The sequence below is a fragment of the Theileria annulata genome, chromosome 2 (genome assembly GCF_000003225.4).
Source record: "Theileria annulata chromosome 2, complete sequence, *** SEQUENCING IN PROGRESS ***".
Taxonomy (NCBI): domain Eukaryota; phylum Apicomplexa; class Aconoidasida; order Piroplasmida; family Theileriidae; genus Theileria; species Theileria annulata.
This window is the reverse complement of record NC_011099.1, coordinates 396,704-411,052: the sequence shown is the minus strand read 5'-3', so window position 1 is coordinate 411,052 and position 14,349 is coordinate 396,704. Positions and strand designations below refer to the sequence as shown.

Genomic DNA, 14,349 nt, shown 5'->3' with positions numbered 1-14,349 from the left:
AGACCTCTGGTACCGCACTTGCTACACTTCAAACTCAAGCAAGCGCTCTTAAGACAGCAGCCGGTAATGATAGTAGTGGTAATGGTCTACATCAGAAAGCAGAAGCACTAGCTACCCAAGCTGGAAGGACTAGTCAACCTGCCACTTCTGAGGCCGATGGAGTCATAACCGCATTTGACACGGTTGAACAAAAGTACTAAGCACTAATGGATGAGTATAAAAAGATACTTAATAACAAGGAAGAGGCCGCTAAACTAACTTAAGATCATAAGGACAAGGTCATCGCTGTTATCAAGGCCTACTATGGTGTTAAGAACACATATTACCAAATGCTCATCATCTCTAGGATCAAGAATAAGGCAATAGCATTTCACACTGCGGCCAAAAAACTTCAACAAGAGGCTAAGAGTGCTCTTGAGGGTACTCCACTCAAAAAACTTCAAACTGCTGCCAATCATGAAATGACTACTCTAGTTCAGACAGCCGACGGACTTAAAAAAGAGGCTGAAAAGCTAGATAAGGCAACTGACTCTGACATCGTAAAGAAGTACCTAGCTGTGGCAAGATATTACAAAGCACTTGCAGACAAGAAAGAATTCACAGAAGCACTAACAGACCCTTCATCTAAAGATACAGTAGAAAAAGTCACCAAAAAGTTTGACGCCCTTCAGAAGTCCTATGAAAACGTCCTCAAACTTAGGGTTCAGGAACTAGCCAAAAAATCAGAAACCCTTAAAAATGTAGCCGATACACTAGGTACTCAAGTTGCTGAACTTAGTACTCAAGCCACTCAACTAGCTACTGCAGCCAGTAATGGTAGTCATGGTCTTAAAGAGAAAGCAGCAGATCTAGTTAATGCTATCAAAACTGATTCACAAATTGTTACCAATGCCATTGACGTCATAAAACAATTCGAAGCAGTCACAGATAAGTACGAAGAACTAACAACTGCAGCTGATTCAGGTGGTCATAAAGATAAACCTGCAGTTAAAGCTGTTGATACTGCCTACACTGATCTCAATAAACACTACGATACTATTCTGAACGTAAAGAAGGCCACCACACTTAAGGGTGAAGTTGGTAATGGTAGTGATGATAAGATCCTTAAGAAGGCCAAAGACCTATATACTAAAGCCAGCTTACTAGCCGGTGCCCCTGGGCTATCTAGTCAACCTGAAGATACTCAAAAAGCCGAACTCAAAAAACTTGCAGAAGCACTCAAGACTGCAGTAGGAGCCAGTGTTGCCGAAGGTCTCCAAGGGGCCCTCAATCAACTCAAATCTGCTACTAATGATGCACTAATTGTTGAAAAGGCCCTGGAGGTAATCAAACATTACGGTTTGGTCAAAGATGCCTACGATGCTGTTAAGGCAAAAGAAACTCAATACACTACTGCTCTTAAAGGTACTGGTGGTAAAGATGAAACAGACAAATACACCGATGTTACATCTGGTTTCCTAGCACTTCAATTCTGTCCACCTTGAAAACTGTATGAATATATTCAGTTGCCTTAACTAACTTAACTATTATACATATTATATAACATTACTATTAGTTAACAATTCTTGTTCTTTATTATACTCTTGTATCAACAAATCCTCATCTAACTCGTCCTTGAACCCATAATAGTCAGGGTTTATCATCTGGTATAACTCAGCCCTAGATACATCCTTTAAACTCTGTTCAACTTCTTTTTGTTGTTTTTCAAACAATTCTCGGACACCTGGGAGATTCTTTGCAGCTCCAAAGTATTTGTAACCTGTTCCTCCACCCTTTAATTCTGAACCGTAATTCGATTCCAAATTGGCAGAAAGTCTACGATAGTCAGTCCCCCCAAGTTCAATTATCCGGTCATCCCAATGCTTCCTAATACCAATCAGACGATTAATCTCATCATTCAAGTCACGAACGACAAATTCACCCAAAGAGGCATCTTGTATCTTGTTAATATTAAACATAATTTCCTTAATTGTGGCGCTACGCCATTTTTCAGCTTCTTTCAAATTAGTTACCTCAGCTGTATGACGAGGTCGAATCAAAGTCTGTTCTTGCTCCAATCCACTTTTTATACGGAGCCATTTATTAAGCATAGCATTAGCTTTCTCACTATTTCTAGCCATTCTTATAAATTTATATAAAATTATATAAAATTATTGCGATAAAAACAAATAATTGATTAAAAAATTAAAATTTTGTTAAAAATAAAATTTTTGTGTATAATATTTAAATTCTGTGGATAAAAATGAAATGTTGGAAATAGATTTTGTTATAAAATTGTGATTCTTTATATTGGGGAAATTATTTTTTAAAAAAATAAAATATGCCTATGATATATAATTTATTTAATAAATTGAAAGATTTAGAAAATGAGAATACTCATGAGAATAGTTTCTGTCCAGTAGTAAATGAAGATAATAATATACCAAATTTACCAAATGAACCAATAAATGGAATTAATTTAGATACAAAACGTGAAAAATCTTCAATACCAAGAGCTGGTCATGATCAAAGTATTATTTCTATTCAATCAAAAAATATAAATAATTAATTAAATATTATTTAAATTATTATTATTTAGTTGGTAGTATTAATTTTTGGTGTTATAGATTGGATATATCCTTCACCTATGCAATTTTATAATGCACTTGTAATGAAAAATAAAGATGATGGGAATAGTAATTATATGTCTGAAGCAGTTAAAGCACATAATGAAGTAAATGAACTTTCATGGAAAAAAATTTTAAAATGGGAAAAATTACATCAAAAGTAATTTTAAAACTATTTTAAATTTTTTAGGGAATGTAAAAATCCAAAATTAAGAAGATTTGTTGGTAAATATAATAATCCATCACCGAAATCTTTTTTTATAAGATTATTCACAAGGTAATTTTAAATCTACAATAATAACATAATTTAACTGTATTTAACACTTAACACATTATTTAACACATTATTTAACGCAATTACACAAATATACTGTGAATATGGATGTATAGATTTGAGAAACCATTTGATAGACATGATTGGTATATAGATAGATGTGGTAAAGAAATAAGATATATTTTGGATTATTATGATGATCCGAAATCACAAAATTATTTACAAGTTTTTGTTGATGTTCGACCAGCATTAGATAATTTCACAAATTTTTTTGATCGCATTAAATTTACATTTTTAACATTATTTAAATTTATCCAATAAATATATTAATAATATTTAATTTGGAAATATATGAAAATTAGCTAGCCAAAATTTTTAGACTCAAGTGGAATTAATACCAGAGTTAGACAGAAAAATTAAACTGAGTAAATTTAGGAAATAGAATAAGAAATTTTTGGAAAATTTTGAAATTTTGACTTAAATTGAAAAATTCTGATTAATTTTGAAAAATTCGACATAATTTTCAAAAATGTATAAATCATTAAAAAGATTAGATTATCCTAGACATTTAGCATTTTTAAATGAGAAGAAATTAATATTAGTAAGAAAATTAACTAAATCAGATCCATGGGAAGATATAACTAATACAAGATATGATATAAGTAAATTAATATTTTTTGATCCAGAATTAAATGAATTTAAACCAGAATATAAATTAGATTTATTAAATTTAATAATAGAAATTAAATTAGAAGAATTTTGTGAAAAATTAGAATATTATGGAATGAAAATATATAATTATAAAAGTTATATGGAACATGGATATCCAGAAATTTTATTATTTGATATTCTTAAAAATACTTTTACACTTGAATTTTTAAATGAAAAGAAAATTAAATTACATATTCCAAAAGTAGTAACACCGGTAACACAAGTAATACCAACACAGGTGGATAAAATAAATAGAACAATAACAAGAAGTTTAAAAAGACATATAGAATCTAATAATGTTGCTAATACTAAGATTAGAAAATTAAATGAACAAATAGATGAACAAATTAATGAACGAATTGAGGTACCAATGGAATTAAATATGGAACTGGATGACATAGAATTGAATACGAAAAAATATGAAATTAAAATATTAAATCAATGTTATTGGTATAAATTTAATAAAAATAATTGTAATTATATTAAAGTTTTGGGTAAGAAATTATGGAAACGTAAGAATTCTGAAGTTTTAAAATCATTTTATTATTATAAATTTAAAAAAATATTAATTTTAGAATTTGATACTAATTTTATTTTATTTCAATTAAACAGTAAAGAGGAATATGGTAGTCAAGAATATGGGAGTAAGGAACAGTATGGAACACAAGAACATTATCGAACAGAGAAACATTATGGAAAACAGGAAGATTATTGGATTCAAGAAAATTATGAGATTCCACCAATAAAATTATATGAATTAGATGAATCAGGAAATATAAGTAAAATGACACCAAATCAATATACTGTTAACTTAATATTATTTGATGGTATACAAATACTTTATAAAATTATGTCTAAATGTCCTATGATAAAATATAATAATAAAATTCTATGGAAGAGACAAAATTTAAAAGAATCTGTTAAATTATTACTTTACAATTTAATTAATGGAAATATAATAATTGAAACTAATATTATGTTATTTAGAAATGAAAATTGGATAAAAAAATTGCCTAATTTTAAAATATTTTCTGAAGATGAGGTTGGAAATATTATCCCAACTCCATTAGATAAATGGACATTAGAAATAACAGAATCGAAATATATATTTAATTTTCATAATTCCAATTGTTGTTTGGTAAAATATTTTGAAAATATTATCTGGAAAAATGATTATCCTAGAAAAATTATTGATTCTAGAAAAATGATTAATGATCCTAGAAAAATGAATGATTATCCTAGAAAAATGATTTTTAAAATTAGAAGTAAAATTTTAATTGTTGAATTTGAAAATTATTTCGATATTTGTAGTTTTAATCAAGATAATTGGATTAAAAAACAAATTAATATTCCACCAATTCATTTATACAAACTAAATTCTGAAGATAATATAATAAATTTGAGTAGAGAAGATTATGAAGTTGAATTAATAAATACACGTTTTATGACAATATTATTTAGTATTAATATGAATATAAAATGTGTTCGTATATTTTATAAAAAAACAATAGTTTGGAGTTCCGATTCTAATAATTATCCATATTATATAATTTATAGTCAATGTAATAATAAATTATATATAACATTTGATAAAGAAATTATAGTTTATAAATATAAAAGTAGAAATTGGTATGAAAAAATATATAAAATACCACCAATTGAACTTTATACTGAAATTAATGGAAAAATTATATTACTAGATTATAATAATTATAAAATATATTTAAAAGATATAAATAAAAATATTTGTTATTATTATATAATTAATGAGAAATGTACTGAAATTAAATTTAATAATAAATTAGTTTGGAAATTTAATGACAAATATCCTAAATCAATTACATATAATAATAATATAAATATAAATTTAGGTAATAAAATTATTAAAATAACAGAAAATTAATTAAAATTAATTTTATAAATGTGATAATTTTCTTTTTTTATTTTCATATAATTCCATGTCATCAGTAACGGGGTCAGGTTCACGGCCAGCCCTGAAAGGGTCTACCTCAGTAATAGTATCAGTATTAGTATCCTCAGAAAAAGTACCTGACTCCCTGGTTGTAGTTACGGCAGCAATAGTATTAATATTTTCCTCCTCAGTTACGGTGCTTGGTCCTACTGTACTACTATCCTCACTAGTTCCACTACTATTAGTACTATCTTCAGTAGTATGACTAGTAGTATCTACTTCATTACTATTACTGCTAGTAGTTAGTTCACTACTACTATTACTACTATTATTATTACTGTTTGTTGGACTAGTAGTATCTTCAGTGTTATTACTAGTAGTATCTACTTCTGTATTATTACTATTACTGGTAGTTGGACTGGTAATATCTTCTGTGGTATTAGACACCGTAACGGAATTATCCGAATCCGTTTGTATAATAAAATTAAGATTATTACCTTCAAAATCAACAAGATAATCATTATCCCATTTAATAGGGAATCTTGTAACTCTAGGTTGATCAATAATACATCGTACAATTTTATCTAAAATTGGTAAATCTGGTGGATTCTCTACTAAACTTTCTTCATCATATACATTATTTGTATAATAACCAATTCTTATAAATTCTTGTTCACAATAATTTCCACTTATTAATATCGCTTGCATTCCTAATATACATTCTGGATTCAACTAAAAAAAATAAAATCAATACAATAAAAATTTAAAAAATTAAATATTACCAATAAAAATAATTAAAATTAATTAAATAAATGAAAAATTAATTATTAGAGAAGATACACGATGAAAATTGGGTGGATTAACTCTGAATTCAAATTCTAATATACCTTTATATAATGGACCTAAACATACTGCATCTAATATTATTTCACCCTTATTATTACTTATTAAATATTCTTTCTCTTCTGCACCATCTGTAGTATTATTTGTACTATTATTTGTACTATCCGTCATATGTGTAAGATTATTTATTGAATTATCAGTAGTATTATTGGAGTTATTAGTGTTATTGATATAACCTGACCCATCAGATGTAATATAAATAACTTTCCATTCAACATCATGTTTAAGATGTTCAAGACATTCAAATTCTATTTGAAAAATTAATGGTAATTTAATATTACAAACATTATTTCCAATTTTTATATTTGTTACATTTATTAAACTCATTATTAAATAGATAATTAATATATATATATTAAAAATGAAAATTAAAATGGGGAAATTAGATTCTAATAATTTAATTTTATTAAAAAATGTATAATCTAAATATTTTATGATTGAAAATTGTTTTTAATTAAAAAATGTAAAATTAAATTTTTTTAATGTAAATTTTTTTAAAAAATTAAAATTTTTATTAAAATGTGTAATATAAATGTTAATAAATATTATAATAATTATATTAAAGAAAATAATATAAAATTATATAATAAATTAATTAATAGAAATTTGGATAATTGTGAAAATAATTTAATTGATGAAAATAAATTAATTAATGAAGATTTGGATATTAATAAATTAATTAGAATAAAATTGAAAAGAAAATTACAAAATTCCGAAAAATTGGAAAATTTTGAAAATTATGGACATTCTGATAAAAATTCGGTTAATTATGAAAATTTAGAAAATTCTGATAATTTTGTAAATTCTGATAATTATGATAAAAATTTGGATAAAAAAGATATTAATGTGTATTTAATAAATTTGAATAAATTATTATTGAAATATAATATAATAATAGAAGAAACATTAGAAAGTAATATATGGAAATTATTAATAAATAATAAAAATTTATTAAATAATAATTTTAAAATTATTTATTATTATAATTTATACAAAAAAATAAATAAAATTAATAAAATTAATTTATTAAATAACAATTTGAATAATTTGTTGAATGATGAAAATAAATTTAATATAAATATAAAATATAATTTTACATTTTCTAAATATTTTCATGGATTTTATTTACACTTTTTTTTAAATTTTTCTATATTATCATTACCATTATTACCATTCTATACTAATAATACTAATGGTAGTAATTTTAGTGAGGAAAATTTGAGTACTAAAATTGCTGCACCTAAAGTACCTAATAATACTACTAATAATATGGTAGATAGTATAGATGTTGATAAAAAATTTTTGGATATAAATGTATTTGATAAATTTATATTAAAATATTATTTTAATATTAATTTACAAAATAATGAAATTAATGAAAATAATTTAGAAAATGGTATAAATTTAGAAAATTCGGAAAATTCTGAAAATAAAATTTTGGATAATAAATTTGAATATTTAATATATGATAAAACATTTATATTAATAAATATAAATAAATTTAATATAAAAAATTATTATAATATTAATATAAATTTATTATATAATGATTTTCTATTAATAGAAAATTATTTAAAATATTTATATATATGTAATTTTATAACATTACACACAAATAGATTAGAAAATAATGGATTAGAAGAGGTTACAGGAGAAAAAAAGGTTGCAAGAAAAAATGAATTAGATACAGATGGAATAAAATATGATATAATAAATATAATGAAAATATGTAAAGAATTGAATATAAATAATTTTTTATATGATATTAATTCTTTTAATATTTTATTCAATTATATTAATTCCTCCGTTACGGTGACTGGTCCCACTAGTACTAATACTACTGGTACTAAGAATAGTAAGGATATTACTGGAAAGGCAGCTACTGGTATTGGTACCAAGTGTACTACTAAGGATATTGGTACAGTTGGAGCAAGCACCGTAACGGAATTAAATATAAGAAAAATATTAAAAAATAATAATTATTATAAAATAATAAATGGAAATTATATAGAAATAATTGATAATAATAAATTTCTATTTCAATTATTAATATTATTATATATTAATCCTAATTATAATTTAAATTTCATATTATATCTTATACATAATAATAGTACTACTATTAAGGGAAAGGGAGCTAATGACACTTTTAGTACCCCTGGAAAGGGAGCTAATTTTACGGTTACAGAGTGTACTAGTGAGAAAAATCCTAATGAAATTGCTGTTGTAACTAAAACTGGGGAGTCAACTACTTTTTCCAAGGATACTAATACTGTGGATGGTAAGGGTATTAAGGGTACGGTAGGACCAAGCACCGTAACGGAATTAAATATAAATGAAAATAATATAATAATATATTTGAAAATATTTGAAAAAATATATAATGAAAAATATGGTTATTTTTTTCATTATTATTTTAATAAAATATTATCCATAATAAATAATATAAATAATATAAAAGATAATATGAGAAATTATATAAAAAATATTATTAATAAATTTAAATTAAATTTTAATAATATTGATAATAATTATTATAATAAAAAAACTTTTTTATTATATATATTACAAATTTTTTATCCATCCGTTACGGTGTCAGGTACTACTGCTAGAGTTGTACCTGTTACTAAGGATACTACTACTAAGGGAGGTTCAGGTACTAATTCTAAGGATACTAATAAGGGTTTTAAGAGTACTGCTGGAGCAAGCACCGTAACTGAAATAAATCTTATTAAGAATAAGAAATTAATAGAAATATATGAATATTGTTATAAAGTATTATTATATTATTTAAATAATTTATCATATAATATTGATGATATTATATTATTAACTATTAATATTATTATATATATTTTTACTAATACTAATATTATTCTTCATTATCATATTAATCTTAATACCAATATTAAAGATATTAATACTGACACCATAACAGAAGAAAATATTATTGCTGCTCCTGTAGAAAAAAATATTGTTGCTCCTGTAGAAAAAAATATTGTTGCTCCTGTAGAAAAAAATATTGTTGCTCCTGTAGAAAAAAATATTGTTGCTCCTGTGGAAAATTCTATTACTAAATTTGCTGGTAATGAAAAAGTAAATAATATAGATGTAAAAGAATTATGTATAATAATAATAGAGAAATATTTAATGAATAATATGAATAAGAAAATAACATTATATACGATATATAAATTAATGAAAGAATATGATATAAAGAATATAGAAATTGGTGAAATGAAATATATCCGTAATAAAAAAATGGAAAAAATAATTTATAATAATATTAATAAACTTTCTAATTATGATTTTAGATATTTTGTATTATATTTAATACAAAATATTAATAATAATTGTAATAGGAAAAAATTATATCAATTATTAGATTTAGCTTTAATTTATATACCTTCTTTACTTAAATTTATTATTATTTTTATACTCAATGATTTTATTTATTCCGTTACGGTGTCAGGTACTACGGGTAGTATTACTCCTCCAAAGGGAGCTGTTACTAAGGTTACTAAGGATATTGGTACCGTTGGAGCAAGCACCGTTACGGACACCGTAACGTATAAAATAAATGAATTAGTAATGAAATTAAATAATATATTATTATATAATATAAAAAATAATGAAAAAGATTATTTATCATTAGAAATTTTATATTATTTATTAGATTATATTAATAATTCCGTTACGGTGACTGGTCCACCAGACAGTACTACTAATAATATTCCTGGAAAGAGAGATAATTCTATGGTTACAGAGTGTACTACTAAGGATACTAATACTGAGGAGTCTAGTACTGTTGCTGTTGGACCAGACACCGTAACGGGAAAAATAAAAACATATAAAGAAATAATGAAAAAAATGAATTTGGAATATTTATATAAATGTTCATATTATATAAAATCATATACAAGAACAATTTATATAATTAATCAAATAATAACAATGAATATTATTAATTTTAATCTATACTATAATTATCTATTGGATATTAATTTTAAATATCCTATCCAACAACAATCTTATCAACCTAATGAACCATGTCAAATAGGAGACTGCCACCCCTGTCAACCAGGAGACTGTCAAATAGGATCTAATTGTCATGAGAGTATGGAAGATATAATTGAAATATTATCATTATCATATTTAAATTTGAATAATGATATAATTTATAATTATCTTAATAATTTTAATACATATAATTTATCTAAATGGAATTTACAATATCCCAATACGGTGTCTCCCGTTACGGTGACTGGTCCACCAGACAGCAATCCTCCTCCTAAAGGAGCTAATTCTATGGGTATGGAGTGTATTAATACTAATAGTACTAAGGATACTAAGGAAACCCCTTTCGGTGCTGGTGTTGGAGCAAGCACCGTAACGGTAGAAGAAAATATAAAATTATTATATATATCAATTAGAGAAAATAATATAAATAATTATATTAATTATATACAAAATTTATCAACATTTAATATTATTAATTTTATTAAATCTTATTACTCCGTTACGGAGTCAGGTCCAACGGAAAGTACACTTATACCTGTGACTACTAATATTACTACTCCAAAGGGAGATAATAGTACTATTACTCTTAATACGCCTTATAACCTTAATACTACTTTAGATACCCTAAATAACCTTACTACTACTCTTAATACTGTTAATAGTGTTAATACTGTTAATAGGCTTGATAGTCTTAATACTGTTAATAATATTGATTGGACCAAGCACCGTAACGGACACTGTAACGGGATATTGAATGAAATAATAAATAGATCAAAAAAATTGAATAATAATAATATAAAATTAATATATGAAATATATAAAGAATATGATGAAATAAATTCAATAAATTATATATTAAGAATATTTAATATGAAAATATATAATAATATAATTTATAATGAATTAAATGATTATAAATCACTTTATAAATTTATTTATAATAATTTATTACACAAATTACAATTTTCTAATCAATTTTTATATTTCAAACTTTTTCATAATTTTATTAATCAATCTTATCTTAATTATTATTATATACTTTTGGATATATACTCCGTTACGGGGTCTTCCGTTACGGTGCTTGGTCCAACAGACAATATTCCTCCTCCTAAAGGAGCTGATACTAAGGTTAATACTAATACTATGAGTACTGTAGGTACTGGTGTTGAGGGAACTGATGCTGTTGGAGAAAGCACCGTAACGGACACCGTATTGGAGGAAGAAATAGATATAAAATTATTATTAATGAAATATTATTGTAATTTGGATAATAATTTACAATATGTAATAATAAATAATGTATTAAGATTATTAAATTGTAATAATAATTATAAATTATATTATTTATATTCTGATTATCTTTATCAATTAATTATTAATAAATTAATTAATTCACAATCTATTAATTTAATATCCAATACGATGTCAGGTTCCTCAACTACTAATATTACTAATACTAAGGATATTACTAATACTACTAATAGTACTACTAAGGATACTAATACCACTGAGGGTAATACAAAGTGTACTATGGGAACTGGTGCAGTTGTACCAAGCACCGTAACTGAAGATAATATATTAAATAATATACAAATTAATACTATATTACAATCTATTAAAGAAAATTTTAATGAAAAAGAGAAAAATGAAAAAAATAAAGAAAAAGAAAATTTGAATGAGAAAAAATATATAAATGGTATTGACGGTATTATTGGTATAAATAATTTATATGATTATTCTAATTTATTATTACATACACTTAATATACATTTTTTAACTTTATTATATTATTCCAATACGGTGACTGGTACTACGGTTACCAATAGTACTGGTATTAGTAGTAATGGTGTTAATAAGGATACTAATACTAAGGTTACTGAGGGAGTTAGTGGCAGTGGACCAAGCACCGTAACGGATGACACTGTAACGCATAAATATAGTATAGAAAATATAATGATAAGAATAATATATATATTAATAAGATATTCAAGTGAAGGTAATATAGAATTAGAACGTGGTATAATATTAAAAGAAGAATTAGTAATATTTTTATATAAAAGAATGTATATAATATTTAATCATTTTATGGATAAAATACCAATTATTTTCTATTATATTGTTATAAATCAATTAATTGGATCTACTGTACATAAATTATTATCCAATTTAAGTATAATCATATTAAATAAATTATTATACAAATTTACTAATATTATTCTATGGTATATTACTTATTTCAAATTCTCTAAAAATAATATTCTTAATAATATATTTAATCATATTATTAATTTCAATAACGGTGCTTGCTCCAATAATACTATTCTTACTACTAATATTCCTAGTAGTACTAATATTAGTACCAGTACTATTAGTGGTACCATTGGAGCAAGCACCGTTACTAAAGGAAAGAGATTTAATACTATTGAAAAAGGAGTTAAAGAAAAGATAAATAATTTAATAATAAAATATAATATATTATATAATGAATTATATAAATTATCATTAAATAATTGTAAACAAAATGATGAAATTAAATATTTAAATAATCTTAAAAATTTTTTTAAACATCTTAATACCAATTCCACAAATAGTAACTCCCTTAGTACCAATAGTACTTACAATAGTACTTACAGTAGGAGTAATAGTAGTAGTAGTGATGTGGATGAAGGAATAATATTACCAAATTATGAAATATTATTATTTAATAATATTTATAATAATATTATGAAAGAATATATTATTAATATTTCAAATGATATTATTACTTTAAAATCTAAACAAAAACCTAAAATTATTACTTTTATTACTTGTTTTTCTCCTTCCGTTACGGTGTCTAGTTCTACTGGAAAGGGAGCTAACATTACTAATACTAATACCTTAACTACTACTACCATTGGAGCAAGCACCGTTACTAAGGGAAAGGGAACAAATAAGGAAGTTAGTGATAATATATTGAAGAATAGAAGTTATATATTGAAGAATGAATTGAAAGGTGATTTACGTAAAGATTTACGTAGTATGGATAGTATAAAATATGTGAATAAATTATTGGAATATAAATTTCAATATAAATTACGTGTATTTAATGTGGTAATAATATCAGAAATTATAGGATTAATACAATTTTTACCTAATTTAATTACACTTAAAACATTATATAATGATATTGAACATAATAATTCTATACAAAATCCTATTACTAATGGTAATATTGATATGAAAAAACTCATTATGCTTTATATTAAATATGTTAATTCTAAACATTATCATAATTCTTTTTATATATATAATATTATATTACAACTTCTTTATTCTCCCATTACTCCCGTTACGGAATCAGATCCACCAGATAATATTCATCATCCAAACAGCACTATTCCTCCTCCTAACAGTACTACTATAGGAAAGGGAGCTAATTCTAAGGTTATGGAGTGTATTAAGGGTAATAGTAGTAATATGGGTAATATGGGTATTGGTAGTGAGGGAGATGGTAATGTTGGAGCAAGCACCGTAACTAATAATAAATATTATAATAGTTTAATGAATTATATAATAAAAAAAGAAAAAGAAATAGAATATAATAAATTATATGAAATGAGTAATAAATTTAATTTAAGTTGTAGTATATGGAATATATTTGGATATATAATTGGACTTGGTGATAGACATACAGAAAATATATTAATTGATATTAAAAATGGTGATTTAATACATGTTGATTATGATTGTTTATTTGATAAAGGTTTAAAATTATTAATACCTGAACTTGTACCATTTAGATTAACACCTATTCTTTTACATAATTTAGGTATCCATAACGGTGCTTGTACACACCACTAACCCCGAAAGGGGTCTACTTAGTTATAACAGTAGTTATATAACTAGTTATACCCCTAACAGGGGTACTTTAGTTATTTAGTCCC

General features: G+C 24.3%; 6 protein-coding genes across 6 annotated transcripts, besides 5 other annotated features; 4 read left to right on the top strand and 2 right to left on the bottom strand.

Annotated features, from left to right (window-relative positions):
- Positions 1-329: 329 nt before the first annotated feature.
- On the top strand, positions 330-1,484 carry TA15095 (Tpr-related protein family member, putative; the record flags this gene model as incomplete). Its single annotated transcript, XM_946840.1, has 1 exon — positions 330-1,484. One exon carries the CDS (start codon positions 330-332, stop codon positions 1,482-1,484), a length of 1,155 nt encoding a protein of 384 aa, XP_951933.1.
- Positions 1,485-1,535: 51 nt separating this feature from the next.
- Positions 1,536-2,120, bottom strand: TA15100 (uncharacterized protein; the record flags this gene model as incomplete). Its single annotated transcript, XM_946839.1, has 1 exon — positions 1,536-2,120. The coding sequence occupies one exon, from the start codon at positions 2,118-2,120 to the stop codon at positions 1,536-1,538; it is 585 nt and encodes a 194-aa protein (XP_951932.1).
- A 200-nt stretch (positions 2,121-2,320) lies between these two features.
- TA15105 (cytochrome C-type heme lyase, putative) lies at positions 2,321-3,201 on the top strand (the record flags this gene model as incomplete). The annotated part of the gene is made up of 4 exons (XM_946838.1): positions 2,321-2,510; positions 2,586-2,766; positions 2,797-2,883; positions 2,997-3,201. 4 exons carry the CDS (start codon positions 2,321-2,323, stop codon positions 3,199-3,201), a joined length of 663 nt encoding a protein of 220 aa, XP_951931.1.
- A 208-nt stretch (positions 3,202-3,409) lies between these two features.
- On the top strand, positions 3,410-5,494 carry TA15110 (uncharacterized protein; the record flags this gene model as incomplete). Its single annotated transcript, XM_946837.1, has 1 exon — positions 3,410-5,494. The coding sequence occupies one exon, from the start codon at positions 3,410-3,412 to the stop codon at positions 5,492-5,494; it is 2,085 nt and encodes a 694-aa protein (XP_951930.1).
- Positions 5,495-5,506: 12 nt separating this feature from the next.
- On the bottom strand, positions 5,507-6,733 carry TA15120 (chromatin assembly protein, putative; the record flags this gene model as incomplete). The annotated part of the gene is made up of 2 exons (XM_946836.1): positions 5,507-6,235; positions 6,344-6,733. 2 exons carry the CDS (start codon positions 6,731-6,733, stop codon positions 5,507-5,509), a joined length of 1,119 nt encoding a protein of 372 aa, XP_951929.1.
- Positions 6,734-6,925: 192 nt separating this feature from the next.
- On the top strand, positions 6,926-14,266 carry TA15125 (uncharacterized protein; the record flags this gene model as incomplete). Its single annotated transcript, XM_946835.1, has 1 exon — positions 6,926-14,266. One exon carries the CDS (start codon positions 6,926-6,928, stop codon positions 14,264-14,266), a length of 7,341 nt encoding a protein of 2,446 aa, XP_951928.1.
- Positions 7,517-7,585: a sequence feature (5 probable transmembrane helices predicted for TA15125 by TMHMM2.0 at aa 198-220, 506-528, 678-700, 768-790 and 957-979).
- Positions 8,441-8,509: a sequence feature (5 probable transmembrane helices predicted for TA15125 by TMHMM2.0 at aa 198-220, 506-528, 678-700, 768-790 and 957-979).
- Positions 8,957-9,025: a sequence feature (5 probable transmembrane helices predicted for TA15125 by TMHMM2.0 at aa 198-220, 506-528, 678-700, 768-790 and 957-979).
- Positions 9,227-9,295: a sequence feature (5 probable transmembrane helices predicted for TA15125 by TMHMM2.0 at aa 198-220, 506-528, 678-700, 768-790 and 957-979).
- Positions 9,794-9,862: a sequence feature (5 probable transmembrane helices predicted for TA15125 by TMHMM2.0 at aa 198-220, 506-528, 678-700, 768-790 and 957-979).
- Positions 14,267-14,349: the final 83 nt, after the last annotated feature.